Raw genomic sequence first — 21634 nt, forward strand, 5'->3', positions numbered from 1 at the left:
TATTTATTCAACAGCAATTTGAGCAATAATATGGTTGTTTTAATCTGTAACTCAAAGTATACCCATGGTGGTGAGTCTTAGTAATGTAGTTTGTCAACGTAAAGCACCAGTAAAAGAAAGCACTGCTACACCCTCACATCACATGAAGAGAGCTCAATGAGCCCTTTACAGAACCTAACCCTCTCAACACAGACATATACTGATGAGCTAATTAATTGGAGCTCTACATCACACAGACATTGGCATTAAGTCTATGTAAAAAGTTTCAGGTTTCTTCAGCAAGTTGAAGCTGTTGTCACAGCAGGAGGAAGGGGATTATGGAGAGGTGAAGTGAATGATCCTTGCTGGGATCTGCAACAAGGAGACCATGTATTAACCAATACATTTCCTGGCTCATTTAGAATTGGAATTTAAACAGTCATCTTCATCATGCTGTTCACGTGATCAATCAAACAGTTCACAATTTGTTTAGATCAGAGTGGTCAGCGTGTTAGATGACCTGCAATGGCACTTGACCACACCACCAGGTACAGGCTTCATTGTCTTGCAATGGACAGGAAGCATTTACACTGGATGATGGGTCAGTGGCCCTCGATGCTGTTCACTGCTATAAGTCTATTCACGTTGAACAAAGATGATGGCTAGTCAATACAGAACTGCCATTCTACTTGAATAACATCTTTAATCTAGTAATTGTGCCCCTGCATGAACAACACAGGTCTATTTTCATCTTCATGGATGACAATGCTCCAACTCATTTAGGTTGCTTCATTAGGGAATGGCTGCTGGATACTGGGTTACCTCAAATGAAGTGTCTTGAACTTTCTTCAGACCTGAATCCAACATAAAACCTATGGTATCGTCAGAGTCGTCATGTAGAGGCTCGTACTCCATACCCCAGAACCTCAGTGAATAGAACAGAGGCATAACATGCCTCAGAAGACAATAAGTTAAATTGTGAACAGTATGAGATGTCATTGTTAAGCTGATTCTCAAGGGCACATGTCAAGTTACTGAGACACTGACATTTGGCGAGAGAGACATTGAGAGACATTGTTGGCTTTTGCTTCAGTAAATTGTTTGAGATGAGGAAATTGCCATTGCATGCTTTGTTTTTTTTTAGTTTATTTGTATAGCGCTTTTAACAACTCAAGTTGTCGCAAATCAGCTTTACAGGATTTACAAGGTTAACAATACTATGGGTCCAGAACCCTAATGAGCAAGCCAAAGGCGAGGAAAAAGTGGCGAGGAAAAACTCCCTAGATGGTGGGGAATAGGAAGAAACCTCGGGAGAACCAAGACTCAAAAGGGAACCCATCCTCCATTGGGCGGCCCGTTAACACACAAATACACAAGTCACACACAATTCACACAATCAGACTAGGTAAAAGGTAGAATTGAAAGTTCTGGGTTTTGATATTGTCACTGTAAATGTCTGTTGATGAACGCCAGGCTTTCATTCCGTGTCGGAGCAGTGATGCTGGTATTGTAGGCTCCGACTGCAGTGTTACTCCCCAGGTGAACCCCAGCATCAGCACATCCACCAGCAGCCAGACCATCCCCCAGGTGCCTGCAGGTGCCTGTATCCAATCGTCTTGGGTAGAGCTATGCAAGAAGATAGTCAATACAGACTGAGTGGACATGAATTTAAACCGCCATTGATTTAAATGTACATAGCTCACGTGCCAGTGATGAGCATGTGGCTCCGGCAGGCTAATCTATAGCAGCATAACTAAAGGGAGGGGTTCAGAGGTGACCACAGGCATGAGGGCTCACTGAGACATTGCTTTCCAGTCAAGTCATAGTCACAAATAGAGTGATGCCAAGACACAGCTGGATGACAGCATCAACATCTCAGATCACCAGAAATCTCAACGTCTGGGGGCCCCCGAGCCCCTACACCTTACAAGGGGAATTTTAGCTGAAGGCTTGATTAAACAGGTGAGTCTTAAGTCTAGATTTAAAGATTGGAACTGTGTCAGAATCTCGGATTGGAGCTGGAAGGCTATTCCATAATTGAGGGGCTTTAAAAGAGAAAGCTCTGCCTCCGGCTGTAGTTTTACTAATTTTTGGAACTAGGAGAAATCCAGCATTTTGGGAGCGCAAAGGGCGAGATGGGTTGTAGTAATCAATGAGTTCACTCAGATATTGTGGGGCAAGACCATTTAACGCCTTATAGGTTAACAGGAGAACTTTAAATTCAATGCGATATTTAATCGGCAGCCATTGTAGTGCGGCGAGAGTGGGATTAATATGATCGAATTTCCTAGCCTTGGTTAGGACTCTAGCTGCAGCATTTTGTACAAGTTGTAGCTTCTTTATGGACTGTTTAGAGCATCCAATTAGAAGACTATTACAGTAGTCCAATCTCGACGAGACAAAAGCATGGACTAGCTTCTCTGCATCAGCTAATGAAAGTAAGTGTCTCAGCTTGGCGATATTATGTAAATGGAAAAAATGGAAAATGCTTCTACATAAATGCCTTACTTTCATGATATAATATCACTGTAGTGTGAACATTTAACGTTTTTCATAAATTTCACCCAAAAGCCAAATATCCCAAAATTTTGGCAAATAGTGTTGAGTATACTACCAATACAAATCCCATTTTAGACTTTGAGAGCCTACACTAACTAACCACAATAACCTACTGTATGTTTGGATGATAATACAAGACAATCCAGAAGAAAACATCTGCAAAACAATTGATACAGTAATGAGGACTGTGGTTTGAAGTCAAACCTCGATTGGTTAACAAAAACAGAATGGTTGTGTGAACTCTGTGTGAACCAGTGTATTTTCAGATTAATCATATACTCGATGATCACGCACATCATTAATTATTAAGTCCTGATGCCTATATTCTAAAACTGTGATTATTGGATGGTATACCAGTAATGATTTGCTTTTTTCCAGTAATTACAATTACACAGTGCAGACAATTTAAAACATGCAGAGGCAGCGCAGTCTATGCTGCAGTTGATCCTGAGCTACAGCGCTGGGATCACTAATAATAACTGTAAGCTGCAGGCGTGAAGTGTAGCTTGGCCTTGCCCTGCATATCTGAGTGAGCCATGTGGAATCCATCACTGAACCAGAGACACAGACTCCTCAGACTCCTGGTAGAGCAGAGTGAGTTGGAATGGAAGGAGCCAACACAAAAGAATGTTTCCCAGCATGACTGAGCCTGTGTGTTTATGTGTATATGTTAGTCATCTAGTTCTGCCAGTGAAAAGTTATGGGAAACTCACCCACACTCATGTACTCTCCCATTTTGAGTAGTGAAAGAGATTACAGGAAACTGCATTTTCAAACAAACCTTCTGCAAATCATCCATTCAGAAATTGCCCCCACACACCATTCATTAAAGTGTAATGCAAAGATTAATGATTTTAATTATTTTCGTTTTAATGCTTAAAAACAATTTTGATTGTAATTACAATGAATGTGGGTGGAATGTCCAAAAGAAACAACTTGTAACTCTGGAGTTAGCTCAGACACCCAACAGAAAATGAATACCCATACCCCTTTATATTCACAATATGCCACACCTCAAGCTCATAGTTTACATTAAAATGTATAAAGATCAAGAAGAGTTGATCCTTCATCCTGGTTAGGAAGACAGCCATTTGGAAAAGAGAGACAGCAACAAAGGCTGCCGTTCCTGCCCCCGTGACCTGGAAGGGGTTACCTGTTGTTCCTATCCACGCGACCCGGAAGAGGTATCCTGTCATTCTTGCTCCCGCGACCCGGAAGGGGTCTATGGAGTAAGAGCACTGTCAAAAAAAACGTGCGCATTCTCAGCAAAACACGTACGTAAATACATTTGTTGTACACAAAAATCTGTATTTATATATTCACGTACAGAATAAGCCATGCATAAAAACATGTCGTAACACTGTGTGTGTTTTGTGAGAATACAACTACAAAATCTACAACTTATGCATACGACTAGAATTTTTACAGGTACGACCTCTTAGTTATGATTACGAATCCAAAGGTGAAAAACGACTGTCAAAAATACGTCATTTGGGGCACAGCCGAAATGCATCGAGTACAAGAGCAATCGATTCGTCACAATGCGCATGCGTCCTCAGCCGCGTCCAGCTTTCAACTGTTGGCGGGTAGAAAGATGGCTGATGCAAGCAGCGGGAGCTCAAATCAGGTACAGCTTAAATTCTTTCCTCGTCTAAGCTAAATTGTTTTACAATTATTTGTTTCAAATAGTTTCAAACGCTTTTGTTAGGTCTTCGTGGTTTAATATACTATGTGTTTCTCACAATCTTTAAGGAACAATGCTGTTATATGGCGCGGGCTAACCGCAATGGTGCCCTTTGAGATTCTCCTAGATGCGATCTTTTAGTAGTAATGGGCTTCACTAATCACTTTTTACTGCTTCACTTCTTCCTTTTTGCTTTTCCCACCGCTACGACAATGTTGCTTTCTTATTCTATGGCTTTAACGTTATGCTAGCTTCAAGATTATGGTTCACTCAAGCTAGGTTTATACTTGACGCGTCGCAACTGGCCCGAGGGTCCGCGCGTCAAAAATTATGCAATCGGCGTTTTATCACTTTTTACTTTCAAAACATAAGTTTTAGACTACCACTTGTTCTGCACACTTTTTTTTTACTCTGCGAACATCCAACTCAATAAGGGTGTGTTAATTAGCTAAGCTATAATGTATGTTAAAGACAAAAGTTAAAACGTGTAGGGCAGGGTTACTCCAGGACCAGTATTGGAATACACTTGGCTGCCTAACTGCTGTGAAATATTAACATTACATTCATAAAATATATTGTTTCACTTTCATAGGAGTCTATGGTTACACACTTACTGGAACGTCTTCAATCTAGAATAAGTGGGATCCTGGATCGACCAAATTTGGATTTGGACTATTTCCTGTACGTTGTTAATCAAGAAGTATTCATTTTGACATCAGCTGCTACTGTCTTTAATGTGCCAAGTGAAATTGAGGAGAATCTTCTATCTCTTCAAAGGAAGATAAACGGAGCTCTTTCACAAGAAGCACCCCAACTTTTCATTAAGGATGCAAGTAATGGACGAGGCAGACCAAAACTGATCTTTTCTGAAGAACTGTTAACCAGACTCATTGACATGCCTTTACCCGTGTCTTGTATTGCAAACCTGCTAGGAGTTAGGGGAAGACACACGGCGGTGGGGTATGTGTATACCTAAACAAACGTTACTGTACCTCTGTGACTGTTAGAGAAAACATCTGTTTACCTGATATTGAGCTCCTGTCCGTGTCAATCCGCCCATTCTATCTGCCACGAGAGTTCCGTCAAATCTTTCTGACAGTGGTGTACATCCATCCTAAGGCAAATGCTGCCACAGCCTGTAATGTCATTTTGGATGTCACCCAAAAACTTCAATCACTCTCACCCGACGCTCCGAATTTTATTTTAGGTGATTTTAATCATGTCACCCTTAAAAAGACAATGAGAGATTTTTATCAGTATGTCACCTGTCCAACCAGACGGGGAAAGACACTGGATCTCTGTTATGGCTCGGTGAAGGACGCTTACAAATCGATTGCACTGCCCCCGTTGGGCTCAGCGGACCACAACTGTATTCAATTAATCCCTAAGTACAAGTCTGTTTTGAGAAGAGAGCAAATACAAATTAAAGAAGTAAAGGAATGGACTGATGAATCAGTTATGTGTCTTCAGGAGTGCTATGAGTGTACAGACTGGGACGTTTTTAAGGAATCATGTAATGATCTGGATGTGATTACTGATGTTGTATGTTCATATGTAGCTTTCTGTAGGGATATGATTATCCCCTGTAAACAAATTAAGATTTACCCTAATAACAAGCCATGGGTGAATGGGTCTATTAAAAATTGTTTACTGAAAAAAAGGCAAGCTCACAAGATGAGCCACTGACCTGCATGTAGCCACAAAAGAGCTAAAAACTGAGATATCCAAAGCAAAACAACGATATAAGTCTAACTCGAAAAAAGGATGGCTGAGAACAATCTTGGCTCTGCCTGGTCCAGTATGAAAATTATAGCAGGTGTCCAGAACCAGAGTAACAGCAGCCATGTCTGTCTTGAGGGGTTTAAATCTGATAATGAACTGGCCAATGCATTGAACTGTTTTTATAACCGTTTTGACAAGTTTGACTTTAGTCAGGAAGTTGTAGAACTGAAAGATAAACTTAAAGATAATAAATACATCAGCATCACATGCAGAGATGTTGAAAATGTCTTTTCTACGACAAAAAAGAATAAAAGTCAGGGACCAGATAACATCTGTGGACGGGTAATTAAGTCATGTACAAAAGAATTGAGCCCAATATTCCATTTTATTTTTAATAAATCTCTGCAGACACAACATGTACCCAAGATTTGGAAACATGCTGTTGTGGTTCCCGTCCCCAAATGCTGTAGGCCAAATAATCTGAATGATTTTAGACCAATTGCTTTAACTTCAATCTTAATGAAGAATTTTGAAAAGCTGATAAGGCTACAAATTTTAAGATATACTGAACATGCATTGGACCCCATGCAGTTTGCCTATAGGCCAAATAGAGGAGTAGAAGATGCCACCCTTACACTACTCCATGTTCTTCTCAAACATCTTGAAGGAAGTGGGTCCCATGCTCAAATTTTGTTTATTGATTTTTCATCTGCTTTTAATACAATTCAGCCACATATTCTAGTTAATCGTCTTTTAGAACAATTTGATATTAGCTTTAACCTTGTTGGATGGATATTGGACTTTTTAACAGACAGGACACAAAAGGTTAGGGTAAACGGAGTTATGTCTGATCAGCTCTGCTCCTCCACAGGCTCACCACAAGGGTGTGCTCTTTCACCCCTCTTGTTTATTCTGTACACAAACATGTGTCAGAGCAAATATGCTAATAGGACCATTATGAAATATGCTGATGACTCTGTCATCGTAAGCCTTTTACAGAAGGACGAAAGAGGCCATGGACCAATAATAGATGACTTTGTCCAATGGTGTGAGGATTCACACCTTCAGTTAAACATATCAAAAACAAAAGACATGCACATTGACTTTGGGAAACACCTAAGATATGAGACCACCATTATGAAGGGCGAAACAGTGGAACAAGTTAAATCTTATAAATATTTAGGGACAATAATTGACTCTAAATTAAACTTCCAGGAGAATTCTGAAGTTGTATGTAAGAAAGGACAACAGCGGTTACACTGCTTGAGGAAGTTGTTTCATTTTAATGTTGATAAGACCATGATGATTTTATTCTACCGCACTTTCATTGAATCAATTGTGTCCTTTTCTCTGGCCTCATGGTTCGGCCACGTTCCTCTGATATACAAGAACAACCTAAATCAAATAGTGAAATGGTCAAGTAAACTGACTGGCGAGTCACATCTACACCCCTCTTCACTGTATGCAAGACAGCTACAGCGGATAGCGATGGCTATCCTAGCTGATAGTAGACATCCCTTGTACAGTGAGTTCCAGTACCTTCCCTCTGGGCGGAGACTGATGGTACCAGGCTGCAGAACAAATAGGTTCAAAAACAGTTTTGTTCCAGCTGCGATTACACTGTTAAACAAGAGGTAATCCCCCTTCCTCCACATACCAGTTATGTCAGTACAGTTTGTACCTTTTTATTTATTTTATTTTTATTTATCTGTTTTTCTGTTTTTTTCTTTTTTTATGTATATGTGTTATGTGTTTGTAGTCTATATGTATGGACATCTATACCTTTCTCATGAACTGCAAAACCAGTTTACCCACGGGTACTAATAAAGTAACTTGAACTTGAACTTGAGTTAGTCAGTCAACCATCTTTCGTCAAATGCGTGAACATGGACTGTCTACAAAGTCCACGTATAGCAGTCTCTCTGACCATGACTTGGATAATGCTGTGATGTCTATCAAGAGACAATTACCAACTGCAGGATACAGGATGGTAAAGGGTTCCTTGCAAGCAGAAGGGCACAGAGTTCAGTGGGATCGCATCAAGGAGTCCATGCACAGAGTAGATGCTGCTGGAGTTTTGGAGAGGATGACAAAGCTAGGGTGCATTGTCAGGAGAACGTATTTTGTACAGCATCCGCTATCCTTAGTCCACGTGGACACAAACCATAAACTTATACAGTAATCATTAGTTTATAATACTATCAAAATGTTACTTCTCCTTAAAAGGACAAGCTATGATGTGCTTTTTGCTTTCAAGGTACAACATTGTCATATTTGGAGGGATCGATGGATACTCTAGAAAGGTGTGTCGAATTAAACTGAGTCAGACTCAGTTTGATTAGTTCGATTTTCATGCTACGTGAAAAGTAAATGATTGCTTAGTGAGACATTTTGTGTACTTTACATATAGATCATGTACCTGGAACCAGCAGATAATAACTGCCTAAGCACTGCGCTTTCTTTTTTTCTAAAAGCAGTTCAAAACTATGGCTGGCCATCAAGGTGTGTAATCGTGGTAGAAGATTCTTGATTTCCTGCTTAAGCAAACTTGCTCAGTATTTAAACGCTGAACTGCTACTTTATGCTTTTTTCCTACATTTTCTAGAGTGAGGGGTGATGAAGGTGTGGAAAATGTTGGAATTGCAGAAACCATGTTCACTGTAAAAGGCACAGGAAGAGGAAGCTTCATTGCAGGGAAGAGTGTGCATAATCAAAGGTTACCAATTAACTATGCAAAGTATTGTAATAATAAGATTATTATAAAACCATTTCAAAAGCATATTCAAGAGCAAGCTATCAGTTACTTGGCTAACACAGCTGTTCCTCTTTCCCTTCTCTGTTTAGAATCGAGCGCCTTTGGCGAGATGTTTGGCTCAGTGTAACTCAGCTGTACTACGAAGTTCTTCAAGGGCTTGAAGAAGATGGCTTGCTGGACTTGTCAGATTCTCTCCATATGTTCTGTGTGCATTATGTGTTTCTTGCACGCCTAGAACATGATCTCCACATTTTTACTGAAGGCTGGGATAATCATCCCTTACAATCTGAAGGTGGACTTAGCCCAAACCAGCTGTGGGTTCTGGGACACATGCAGAATTCTTCTGGTGACTCTGAAGAGAATTTGCAAGTTTGTATTAAATCACTTACCCTAGGGTAGTTATGACGTAACTCTGCCTCTTATGCTGTATATTTTAATTAACAATTTTATGCAAGGTAGCATTTTCTTTTTATTTAGTTTCAGAATCTGGAGCTGTTTGGAACAGACTGGGAGTCCTTCGATTCTGCAAATGAAGAACCTTTTGGCGTTCAGGTGCCACGAATTGAGAGCCCACTGCCTCTAGCTGTGATGGAAACAATTAAATCTATCATCAATCCACTTGCAACATCAGAATCCTATGGTAGAGACATTTACATATCAATGGTTCAATATGCTGAACACCTTTGGAGAACAGAAAGCAATAACTGAGACCTAACAGGCCAATAACAGCTGTTTTGTAAACATTTATTTAAAATGAACTGCAGACTTGTACATTACCTTGGCTGACAGCTGTCATGACATACTACATGTTGTAAAAAAACTGGCAGTGAAACATTATATAAATACATAAATGTTAATATTGATGTAATATATCCTATGTGAATAAAAAGAACAAGGAAGGAAGTGTTGAATTTCATTTCTTGCTTCCTTACATCCTATCAAAAGACTCCCCACAAGATATGGCCAAGTACATAATGTTTTTGAAGTCATCAGATGTTTTCAAGTGAGCAGAGGGAAAAGTGATTGTGCGACTGCATGCGCTTACTGTTGGAAAACAAACAGTATGACTGCCGTCACAGTCATGATAGAACTTTACAGTTATGCTGAAGTCCTGCTTTTCACTTGGCAAAAGAGGTTTGTGTCCCTGGCCCGTCATCCACTGCATGATTTTGCCAACGGACATTTCTCCATGTTCACCTTGTTCTTACATAAAGGATTGAAAACATGTTAGGGTGAATAGAGATTTGTTTTTGTTTTTTTTAACAAAAGCTAAAACATACCTTGATCCCCAATTTCTTGTAAGAAATCCTGGAACAAGTTCATAATGTTAATTTCCTTGCTGTATTTCAGGGATCCCTTCTCGCTGAAGTCAGGGTGGCACTTCTCCAGAATAAAAGCTGCATCTACCTAAAATCAATTATTTTGATGTCCCCTTAGTTTTGAACTAGAGGTAACAAAACACTAGAAGTCACTAAAACTGACCACAATGTTCCTGTAAAAACATGCAAATGCAAATAATAAAAACCCACCTCTCAAACTGCATGAATAGTGGATGAAATTCACAAAGAAGCCTGGTCTTGATTTAGGTGACTAGGCTTTTAGTGTCTGTTAGTATAGTGCTGCAGCTTTAGTTCTAACCTGGATATCAGCAATGTCTAGAGCTGGAAACCATTCCTTTAATGCTAATTAAATAGAAATGCCATAGTAAAGGATTAGTTACCTTGTCATCATCTCCTGGTACAAACAGTGGTAGACAAAGTTCTGGGTACAAGTTCATTATCTTAAGAAGATCATAAAGCAGCAGTCTTTTCCTAAGCTGATCAAGCACCGGAACGACTCTCATTAAAACAGCAAAAACATTTATAAAACCTGACATCCCTGAATTAACTGAGTGAGTGAGTGTTGGAGCAGGGAAAATATAGTGTAAATATAGTGGTTTTGAAACTAACTGCACTGTCACGACCAGACAGATGAGCAGACACTTGCAGAATGATAACAGGATTTATTTTAACAGAAGCTTACCCACGACAGGGTCGAGAAACCGTACATAACGAAGAATAAATCCTGGAAAAGAACCGATCACCAAACTGAGGACTGACAATTACGGATACAAAAAACCACAGCGATAAGCACCCGGAATACAGCGACGCATGCATGAAAACAAATACGGAGCAATGAGTTCCTACTTGTTCCCACTATTTATAGGGAGGGGGACAGGTGCTTCCCATCAGTGCAATTGTTGGTCTGAACGCTGGGGGTCACATGAGCCCCTGCGGTATTCTGGGTACCGGAGTTCCGTTCGTCCGGTGTGGCAGGCACAGATATAACCGGACAGGTCAGTATCACGGGCCTGACAGTATCCCCCTCCAAAAGAACCGGGGGAGGACCAGAGCGAGGACGACCACGGCGACGGCCACCCACCGCACTGGAACTGGGGCCCGCCCTACCAGTGGAGGACCGGGAACCACATGGACTGGGAGATGGAGATGCTCGTCTGTCAGGACCGGAGCCAGACAGGAACTGCCTCGGACGCCCCCTGGGCCTCGGAGCAGGCTTAGAAGGGTGACGACCATGAAAATCTGCAATCATACCGGGGTCCAGGACATCTTTAGCGGGAACCCAACTCCGCTCCTCAGGACCATAGCCTTCCCAGTCAATGAGATACTGGAGGATTCCCCCCCGTCTCCGTGAGTCCAACACCTCCCGCACAGCGTATACGGGAGACCCCTCCATCTCCACGGCAGTGGGCGGAACGTCACTGGGCAGCCCCTCATCCAATGGGCCAGGAATCACAGGCTTAAGGAGAGACGCATGGAAAGAATTAGAAATGTGAAAATTCACGGGCAGCGCTAAACGAAATGTAACCTCATTAATTTTGTCGGTTATGGGAAACGGACCGATAAATTTGGGTTGGAGCTTCCTGCAACCCTCCTCAAACCTGAGGTCCCTAGTAGAGAGCCAAACCCGATCTCCTGGACGAAATGAGGGTGCATCGGCCCTATGCCTGTCCGCCTGTTCCTTATAACGAGACAAGGCTTCCGAGATATGACGATGCGTCTCCTCCCAAACCGCTCTACTACGCGTCATCCAATCTTCCACCACAGGGACCCTGGACGTCACGGCTGTCCAGGGAGCCAAGGGCGGTTGGTAACCGAGCATACACTGAAAGGGACTGATCTTTGAGGTGGAATTAATCAGTGAATTTTGTGCTATTTCTGCCCAAATGAGAAACTGAGACCAGTCATGAGGGTTGTTATGACAAAACAAACGAAGGAATTTGCCCAATTCCTGATTGGCTCGCTCACACTGGCCATTGCTTTGGGGATGATACCCAGACGTAAGACTAATATTCATGCCGATATGTTCACAGAACGCTTTCCAGACATGAGAAGTGAACTGGGGACCCCTATCAGAAAGGACATCCTCCGGAATGCCAAAATGACGGAATATGTGACTATATAACGCCTTGGCTGTGTCGAAGGCTGAGGGAAGAGACGGGAAAGGAATATATTTAACACCTCGTGAAAACCTGTCAATGATAGTGAGGATAGTGGTGTTGCCCTCCGAGGTCGGCAAGTCTGTAACAAAATCAATAGCTATATGTGACCATGGACGCTCTGGTATGGGCAGGGGCATAAGTTTCCCTGCTGGTAATGTCTTCGGGGTTTTACATTGGGCACACACCGAGCACGAAGCCACGAACCTATGTACATCCCTCCTTACAGTCTCCCACCAATACCGAGCTGTAATAAGCTGCGCTGTACGTGTCTCACCTGGATGCCCTGCAGAAAGCGAAGAGTGAGCCCAAGTAATTAATCTATCTCTGAATTCAGCTGGTACGTAAGTCCTCCCTTCCGGACAACCTGCAGGCCTAATTCGGCCTCTATTAGCCTCTGCAAGCTGTTCATCCAATTCCCAATGAATGGCAGATACAAATACAGACGACGGTAGAATAGTCTTGGGTTCTTGCTCCTGACCTTCATACACCTCTCCCTGATACATGCGCGACAAAGCATCAGCTTTGATGTTACGGCTTCCCGGACGAAAAGTCATAGTAAACTGGAATCTGGAAAAAAACAAAGACCACCTCGCCTGCCGGGCATTCAGGCGCTTGGCCGTACGGAGATATTCTAGGTTCCGGTGATCTGTAAGTACAGTAAAAGGGTGGAGAGCTCCCTCGAGCCAATGCCTCCACTCTTCCAGCGCCAGCTTAACTGCCAGAAGTTCCCTATCCCCGATACCATAATTGCGCTCAGCAGGCGACAGCTTATGCGAATAGAAAGCTACAGGGTGTAATTTAGGAGGGTTCCCACTTCGCTGGGAAAGGACTGCTCCGACCCCAGACTCTGAGGCATCCACCTCCACCACAAACGGAGAGGCCGGGTCAGGGTGCTTCAATATCGGGGCAGTAGTAAAGGCCTCCTATGCAGAAGCGCCCCCTAGTGGGCCCGCCGGCGGGCCCAGCTCCTTTACGGCGATATAAAACATATTAAACATTAATGAATCTCCGAACAAAAGCGCTTAAATCAAAATTTCCTATCCCATCTACATGCCTACCGAGTTTCAGCCGTCTACGTGCAGCCGATCGCGAGATATCCGGCTTTGAAGTTGACCACAAAAGTGCACCCCGCGAGGGGGTCTCCCGACATATCCGTTTACAAAACATATTTATGTTGTGAAATGTCTTAATGTTTTGTCACCTAAAAATCGTTTACTAATAAGGCTTTAATTTAAGACCTTAACAGCGTAGATCCGTTGTGGTTAAGTACCTTAAAAAGCTTGCTCACCTCACTGCAAAATTTTCCAAAATCCGCTTCCTGAATGAGACACTCCGACAAATCTGCCCCCTAAGCGTCACAGAAGCATTCTTAACGCTGATTTGACCCCTCATTACAAAGCTGCAGCGGTTCTGCTTTGATTTGAGTGGTTTTTATTGGTCTAAAGTGGGGTAGTGACTTTGAATGACAGGTTTTACAACCTCTCCCACGGCGAGGTGCGAAGGGGAGGGGGGGAGGGTGAACCAATAAGCCCACAGAGACAAGCTGGAGCCTCAGAAGTGATTGAAAGCTGTTCTAACCAATAGTGTACATCCTTCCGAAGCTAACCAGCCCTCATATGACATGATTGGTCAAGTATATTTTTAAATTGAGCCCTCGGAAACTGGCGCTTCATTTCCAATTTCGGCCGCTAGCATAGCAACATAAGCTAACCCTTTGCTAACCTAAGCTAAGCTCCCCAGAACACACTGTTCGGCGAAACTGAAGCAGCCATGGATTATTTTGTTCGTTTTTATGCGAATTGTGGATACTTTTGAACATAAACGGATTACTTTGTGTGGAATATATGAGCAATTTTCGGAATTTTCGCCAACCCGGAAGTGAGACGGTACACCGGCTACGACGCGATTCTACGTACTGTGAGTAACAATGGATAATTTTTCATAAGCGATATTGTACAAAATATATATTCTAATACTAAACATTAACTAAGCGTTAGATTATAAACAGTTTTAGAGCGTTTGAGTGCTGCAGCACTCTGTATCGTGTCGGATGCTACCGGAATTGGCTACGGTAACCTAGCTTATGCTGTCGGACTATATTGGACATAAATATGATATCATAACGTTCATATTTGGACATGAAATTTAGTCATTGGAATTTTCTGGTCTTGCTGTAATATGTGCAGCATTGTTGTTTGTCGTAGCTCCTCGGTTTCGTGTAAGGAATTTGTTGGCATGTTAGCTTAGTTGGCTAATGGTGTGTGTCGGGTGTGGCATATTTAGACATGGGTGTGGTGCACTTGACATACCTTGGATAAAGCTGAATAACTTTTCAATGCTTGCATGGATTTGCTCCATTTTTTCTGTGTTGTTAGAAAAGACCCTAGCGAAATTTATTGTAATTTCTGATACCACATTTGAATAACTATGTGAATATACATTCCAGTCATGTTCAAGTTCAAGTCAGCATTTGTGACATTCCTGGCATATTAGCATCTGCAATAGAGGCTCTAAAATAAACCAAATTATGTGAATATGATACTGAAGTGTATTAATATGTTCCCCCAACTGCCTACTTCAGTTTGAGCCATGAATGATAATTTTCCTATATGTACAACTTGAGATATCTAGTTTTAATGTGAACTATGTCAAAAATGTTAAAAATGGCCACCGGGCGTGCGAATCTGCAGTATAAGGTTAAAGCGTCAAAAGCTGACTGCGCATGCCCAGACCAACTAAGCCTTCTCGGACCCCCTCGTAATAGGGCGGTGAGCGGAGAGGCTATGGCACTATAGTTTCTAATAAACCGTCTGTAAAAATTTGCAAAACCAAGAAATCGTTGCAGATCCTTCACAGACTTAGGAGCAGGCCAATCTGCAACTGCTTGAACCTTGTGATCGTTCATAACCACCCCAGACGAACTGATAATGTACCCCAGAAAAGATACTGTGCTTAAATGAAATTCACATTTTTCAGCTTTGACGTACAGATCGTTGTCAAGAAGTCTACGGAGCACCTGCCGTACTTGGGAAATGTGCGTTGGCAAATCTGGAGAATAAATCAAAATGTCATCTATAAAGACGATCACAAACTTCCCGAGCATATCACGAAATACGTCGTTAACAAAAGACTGGAAAACAGACGGTGCGTTCGACAAACCATAACTCATCACTCGGTATTCATAGTGTCCTCTTGTGGTAATAAAAGCAGTTTTCCACTCGTCCCCTGGTCTGATACGTATCAAATTATATGCACTCCTGAGGTCGAGTTTGGTAAAATACCGTGCTCCCCTAAGTTGCTCTAATGCTACGGGAATGAGCGGTAGCGGATACGCGAACTTCTTGGTGGCATTATTTAGTACCCGATAATCGATACATGGTCGCAACCCACCGTCCTTTTTCTTTATAAAAAAAAATCCGGAAGCGACCGGGGATTGGGACGGGCGAATAAAGCCCTGCGCAAGGGCCTCCTCAATGTAATTCCCCATAGCCTTCTCCTCCTCCTGCGTCAGAGGATAAACACGGGATTTGGGTAGCGGAACGCCATCTATAAGCTCGATCGCGCAATCATAAGGTCGGTGTGGAGGCAACTTAGTGGCGTGGATCTTACTGAATACTTCACCGAGATCCGCGTATTCTGCTGGAATAACGGTATGTTCAGGGGATTGAGGACTTTCAACTGACGTAGCGTGAACACTTACCGATGCGTTCTTTAAACATTGTGACCGACAAAAGGGAGACCAAGACAAAATGTCACGCTCAGTCCAAGAAATAACTGGGTTATGTTTCTCTAGCCACGGCAAGCCCAAAATAATAGAAAAATCCGAAGCAGGGAGCACCAACATGGGTAGGTGCTCAAAATGCAGAAAACTTGTCTGCAGTCCAACTGGTACGGTAACGTAAGATATGGGTTCATTTCCAACCGGCAACCCATCCAATGCGCGGACTTGAAACGATTTGGGCAGGGACTCCACTTCAATGCCAAGGTGGTCCGTGATCCGTTGGCTGATGAAGTTCCCCTCAGACCCAGAATCAATCAGGGCTGAAACAACAAGCGAGGCAGAATGGCCGTAAACCACCACAGGAATACAGAACGACTTGGAAACCAATCCATTTGTGTGAATACTCACCACACTAGCGCGTGGAGCGGGCTCCACGCGCTGTCCAGAGGTAGGTGCTGGATTACGCATGGGACGCCTTCCACAGTCACGCCTAACATGACCCGCTCCTCCACAGTATAAGCATAGCCCCTCGTGTAGACGACGCAGACGTTCTTCAGGCGGCAAGCGGCCGGAATCGCACTGCATAGGTTCAACTGATGGGCTGACTCGGGGAGGAGGAGTGGCAGCATATTCCGGATGAGCTGAGGACAGTGGTACAGACCCACGGCGCTCATGGGTTAGAGTTCGGCGAGTCACCCTTGACCGCCGGCAGAGCAGCTGGTCTAAGCGGATTGTCATAGCAATAAGTTGATCTAAGGTGGATTCATCATCTCGACAAGCAAGTTCAGTAAGAATCTCAGGATTCAGACCATTACGGTAGACGTTTTTAAGGGCCGGCTCATTCCATCCGCTCCCAGCTGCGATGGTACGAAATTCGAGAGCGTAGGCAGCTGCGGTACGGGAACCTTGCTTGAGCCTTAGTAACAGCTCACCCTCCGACATTCCACTGTTAGTAAACTCAAAAACCCGGCGAAAGGTTGACAAGAATTCAGCGTATGACTTTGTATGCAAATCCTCCCAAACCGCTGTAGCCCAATCCAACGCCTTGCCGGACAAGCGGGACACCACGAAGGCGATCTTAGACCGATCTGAACTAGGTTGAGTGCTCTCGAAATAAACGGAGCACTGGAGCAAAAAACCCTTACATTTATCTGGATCTCCCTCAAATATCTCGGGCTTACTCACTGGGTAATAGTCCATGCCCATCTCCGCAGGCGGTACCAGACCGCGAACAGACAGGTGGGCAAGATTTTCACTTAGTTGAGCCAGTTGTTCCTGCTGGGTGCTTTGTTGATGTATAAGTTCGGAAACGGACTGTGACACTTCTTGTATAAGTTGTTGATGGTGGCCCAGCAACTGTCCCTGGCTAGCCAGGGCAGTAGTTACAGGCTCTGACTCTGCTGTCTGCATAGTGAAAGGCTCCGTATTTCTGTCACGACCAGACAGATGAGCAGACACTTGCAGAATGATAACAGGATTTATTTTAACAGAAGCTTACCCACGACAGGGTCGAGAAACCGTACATAACGAAGAATAAATCCTGGAAAAGAACCGATCACCAAACTGAGGACTGACAATTACGGATCCAAAAAACCACAGCGATAAGCACCCGGAATACAGCGACGCATGCATGAAAACAAATACGGAGCAATGAGTTCCTACTTGTTCCCACTATTTATAGGGAGGGGGACAGGTGCTTCCCATCAGTGCAATTGTTGGTCTGAACGCTGGGGGTCACATGAGCCCCCGCGGTATTCTGGGTACCGGAGTTCCGTTCGTCCGGTGTGGCAGGCACAGATATAACCGGACAGGTCGGTATCACGGGCCTGACATGCACATAAGTAGTCCATGTGTTTTGTGTTAAAAGTAGTAACCATTTCAGCAGTCAACAAAGAAACACCTAATAAATACCTGATTATGTGATCTTTCTTTTCTACAGACACCCTTCCAGTGTATCCACAGTTTAGAATTTCATCAGTATGTTCACCGAGCTCATCATCAGTTGCACTGCTAATCTGAAAACACAATATTGAATTGAATTATTTAAATTTCCACTTCTTAAGAAGACTGTCCAAAATAAGGTTGTCCAAAAATGTGGATCTGGTCCCCTAAATCAGCAATGTCAATATATACAGTGGAAAGACATTATTACAATATTATGAGGAAAACATTTGTTAGAGAAATGAGTACACTGGATTAGACGACGGTAACATCCACAATATCAGAATAGTGTACTAGTGTTTCAATGTTACATTTGAGAAATTATTGTGCACGGTCACGGATCACAGTACAAGAGCAGAAATTACCCAAACAGACATTAACCCAATATAACTAATAACAAAACAAAAAATACTTCAAATGAAACTGAAGACACCTTTACTTGTAGACTAATAAGTGCATAATCATAGTTACTTTTCAGTACCCGCCTGATTTCATAATTTTTTTACCGTCTCAATAAGAAGCGACAGTTCCCGATCAGTGACATCAGTAGCTGACACCTGAATGCTGTCAGAATCACCAGAACAGAGATATCTGAAGCACCATTCACGCATAAAGGCTGGTGGAGGTCCCCCTTGCACCAAGCTAGCTGCCATGATTTCTCCAGCACTCCTAATAAGATAAAATCAAATAGTATAATGTATTTAAATATATTTTAGGTTATTTCCTCAATACATATAAAATAACCAGAACTACTGATTAGACTCACCTGAAGTAGTTTTGATCCAAACTGTTCAGACAGTAAAGAGGATTTTTTCCTTTTTTGTCTGCACTACAGACAAAGAGCTTTCTCTCAATCTCTGCAAGCATTTCTAGAAAACAGCTAAATTAAAAATTATAAAACTGTGATTTCACAAATTGTCTACTTTAAAATGTGTACCTTTAACACCTACTAAACCTGTTAGGAACTCTTTGCTTAAGGCACCAGTGTCAATGCCTGCTTCCCCAAAGAAGGTAACCCTTAGTCTACATTTAGGAGATGTTTTCTTCTGTGAAGAAGAGGTCAGTTCAAGATACACAGATGGAAAATGTGTTGGTTTCCTCCACCTGGCCACTAATCCAATTAAGTATGTCGTCAGAACTGGAAAAAAATGGAAGAAAGTTATACTGACAGCAGAGAGGTAACTAAATGAATAATGGACAACATACTTCTGAAAAGATACTTGTGGTTTTACCTCTGGAAGCAATCTATAGGGTGATCAGACATGCTAACCCCATGTTCTGCAGTTCTACAGACAAAAATACAACTCCCCTTAATGAATAAGAGTGTTAACAAAATATATTTATAAAGTTTAGTAGCATTTTATGATGCAAGCTCCTTTTGATATGAGGAAATTAAAATTAACTCATATACATATATAGACCGCAGTCATGAAATCAAGGTAATGGTGACATTTTTTTACCGTAATCCACAGTCAGATGCATGTACTTCAATGACATCAACATTAAATACTTTTTTGCACATCGGACACTCAGCAGTCTGGCAAAAGAATTGTAACAAAACAACAACAAAAGAAACAATATTATAATTTAGTTTTGTAGTTTTAAAACACTTATCAGGACATTTGTACAAAACGTCTTACCATCTCCCTCTGGATGTCCAGGTCATTTGAGACTGAATCTTCTTTGGGCATTTGTTCAAATTCCTTTGCTTCTGGTGGCAATGCAGTACTGTCAATTTCTTCTTGTAAAGGAGCAATGTACATGATACATTTGCCATTCCCACTAATTGCTTTTAACTGTTGCCCACTGTATCCATCTGAATCAGGAGGAAAGACAAGCAATTTGCGTTGTCCCCCTCCACCTAAAATGGAAAAAAATATCTTAATTATTGATAAATATTCAATAAAAAAATATGAGATCTACAAAACAGCCACATTTGAATTCGGCATTAATTATAGGGAGCCCACTTACCTGTAGACTTGTGCAATAACCAGCCACCAGAGATATTTGTAAGCTTTGGATATGCTTTCACAAGCAAATCTGTCAACTTGAGTGACACAGAAGAGTTTACACAATTTAGAAATTTGAACAAATATTAACATATGGTTTAACAGACATGCAATGCAGTTATCAATTACATACATCACATATTCCCAATTCAACAGCCTGACTGCATCTCATTAAAGGTTTGCTCAGCATAGTGTTATGATCGTCTTAACTGGTGGTGTGTTCAATGTGATGCTCAATACTGGAGCAGTCTTGCAGAGCATATAGTCTAACAAAAAATGTGGTTAATAAATGTGTATGAAATATACCACGTTATATTTTACATTACATTTATTTCATTTTGACAGCAAACTGGGGAAAGTAGCAAATACTATCATATATCTGAATGAGTGATGTTTTCATCTATAGTTAATGATCGTTTCCCAAGTCCAGCCAGCATAAGTCGTAATTCTAGTTCTCCTTTGGGAGTTTTCCCACGCTGTTTGTCAAGTAGGAAAAAGTTGACCAAAAAGCTTTTCTTTTGACGTGTATATGGTGCAAAACGTCTTTTCCCCCTGACCTCTTTGCGGAAAAATCCAGGAAAAGACCTAAAAACATGACTGGGTTAGAGTACTGGAACTGTAAAGTAACACAAAAACAGCCTACTTGCCTGTCACATACCTTTCCATTTCTTGTTGTACTGACTGGCTGCGGTGACTGGACTGGGCCTTTTCTGTCTGTGCTCCCTGTCCACAACCTGGATCTGCCCTACCCTGCCTGGCTGGCCTGACATTTCCTGCTGAGCTTAAACTGTTGTTCAGTATTGTAACAAGATTTTGAGCAGTGCTGATGATGTCTGCTAAAGGGACCTGACAAACAAACATTTTCATACCAAGAACAGATGAATGAAGTCTTCTCCAATAGCATGTGCGGAGCCACCTCGATTAGATCATTTTTGACGCGCGTTGCGACGCGTCAAGTTTAAACCTAGCTTGAGTGAACCATAATCTTGAAGCTAGCATAACGTTAAAGCCATACACGAATAAGAAAGCAACATTGTCGTAGCGGTGGGAAAAGCAAAAAGGAAGAAGTGAAGCAGTAAAAAGTGATTCGTGAAGCCCATTACTACTAAAAGATCGCATCTAGGAGAATCTCAAAGGGCACCATTGCGGTTAGCCCGCGCCATATAACAGCATTGTTCCTTAAAGATTGTGAGAAACACATAGTATATTAAACCACGAAGACCTAACAAAAGCGTTTGAAACTATTTGAAACAAATAATTGTAAAACAATTTAGCTTAGACGAGGAAAGAATTTAAGCTGTACCTGATTTGAGCTCCCGCTGCTTGCATCAGCCATCTTTCTACCCGCCAACAGTTGAAAGCTGGACGCGGCTGAGGACGCATGCGCATTGTGACGAATCGATTGCTCTTGTACTCGATGCATTTCGGCTGTGCCCCAAATGACGTATTTTTGACAGTCGTTTTTCACCTTTGGATTCGTAATCATAACTAAGAGGTCGTACCCGTAAAAATTCTAGTCGTATGCATAAGTTGTAGATTTTGTAGTTGTATTCTCACAAAACACACACAGTGTTACGACATGTTTTTATGCATGGCTTATTCTGTACGTGAATATATAAATACAGATTTTTGTGTACAACAAATGTATTTACGTACGTGTTTTGCTGAGTATGTGCACGTTTTTTTGACAGTGCTCTTACTTCATAGGGGTCACCTGTCATTCTTGCCCCGTGCTCCGGCTCCCGTGTCTGTCAGTTCTAGTCTT

General features: G+C 42.1%; 1 protein-coding gene and 2 long non-coding RNA genes across 3 annotated transcripts; 1 reads left to right on the top strand and 2 right to left on the bottom strand.

The window, feature by feature from the left end:
* The first annotated feature begins 7806 nt into the window (after nucleotides 1–7806).
* LOC143522398 (uncharacterized) lies at nucleotides 7807–9407 on the top strand. The gene is made up of 6 exons (XM_077016132.1): nucleotides 7807–8122; nucleotides 8202–8247; nucleotides 8355–8446; nucleotides 8550–8660; nucleotides 8789–9068; nucleotides 9177–9407. The coding sequence occupies exons 1-6, from the start codon at nucleotides 7821–7823 to the stop codon at nucleotides 9405–9407; spliced, it is 1062 nt and encodes a 353-aa protein (XP_076872247.1). The 5' UTR covers nucleotides 7807–7820.
* An 8390-nt stretch (nucleotides 9408–17797) lies between these two features.
* LOC143523575 (uncharacterized) lies at nucleotides 17798–18903 on the bottom strand. Its single transcript, XR_013133405.1, has 4 exons — nucleotides 18816–18903; nucleotides 18627–18729; nucleotides 18367–18529; nucleotides 17798–17934 (listed from the first exon to the last, which is right to left on the bottom strand). It is a non-coding gene; the product is annotated as an uncharacterized LOC143523575 (long non-coding RNA).
* Nucleotides 18904–18913: 10 nt separating this feature from the next.
* LOC143523576 (uncharacterized) lies at nucleotides 18914–19543 on the bottom strand. The gene is made up of 4 exons (XR_013133406.1): nucleotides 19501–19543; nucleotides 19321–19397; nucleotides 19093–19146; nucleotides 18914–18998 (listed from the first exon to the last, which is right to left on the bottom strand). It is a non-coding gene; the product is annotated as an uncharacterized LOC143523576 (long non-coding RNA).
* Nucleotides 19544–21634: the final 2091 nt, after the last annotated feature.

This window comes from Brachyhypopomus gauderio, chromosome 9 (assembly GCF_052324685.1).
Source record: "Brachyhypopomus gauderio isolate BG-103 chromosome 9, BGAUD_0.2, whole genome shotgun sequence".
Taxonomy (NCBI): Eukaryota; Metazoa; Chordata; class Actinopteri; order Gymnotiformes; family Hypopomidae; genus Brachyhypopomus; species Brachyhypopomus gauderio.

What these genes read in the sequence shown, in the direction of transcription:
- LOC143522398 (XM_077016132.1), top strand. Translation starts at nt 7,821, where the DNA reads ATGCGTGAACATGGACTGTCTACAAAGTCCACGTATAGCAGTCTCTCT. An exon ending in ACAAACCATAAACTTATACA is followed by an intron (nt 8,123 to 8,201) that starts GTAATCATTAGT and finishes TTTGCTTTCAAG; the next exon opens with GTACAACATTGTCATATTTG. An exon ending in TCGATGGATACTCTAGAAAG is followed by an intron (nt 8,248 to 8,354) that starts GTGTGTCGAATT and finishes CTTTACATATAG; the next exon opens with ATCATGTACCTGGAACCAGC.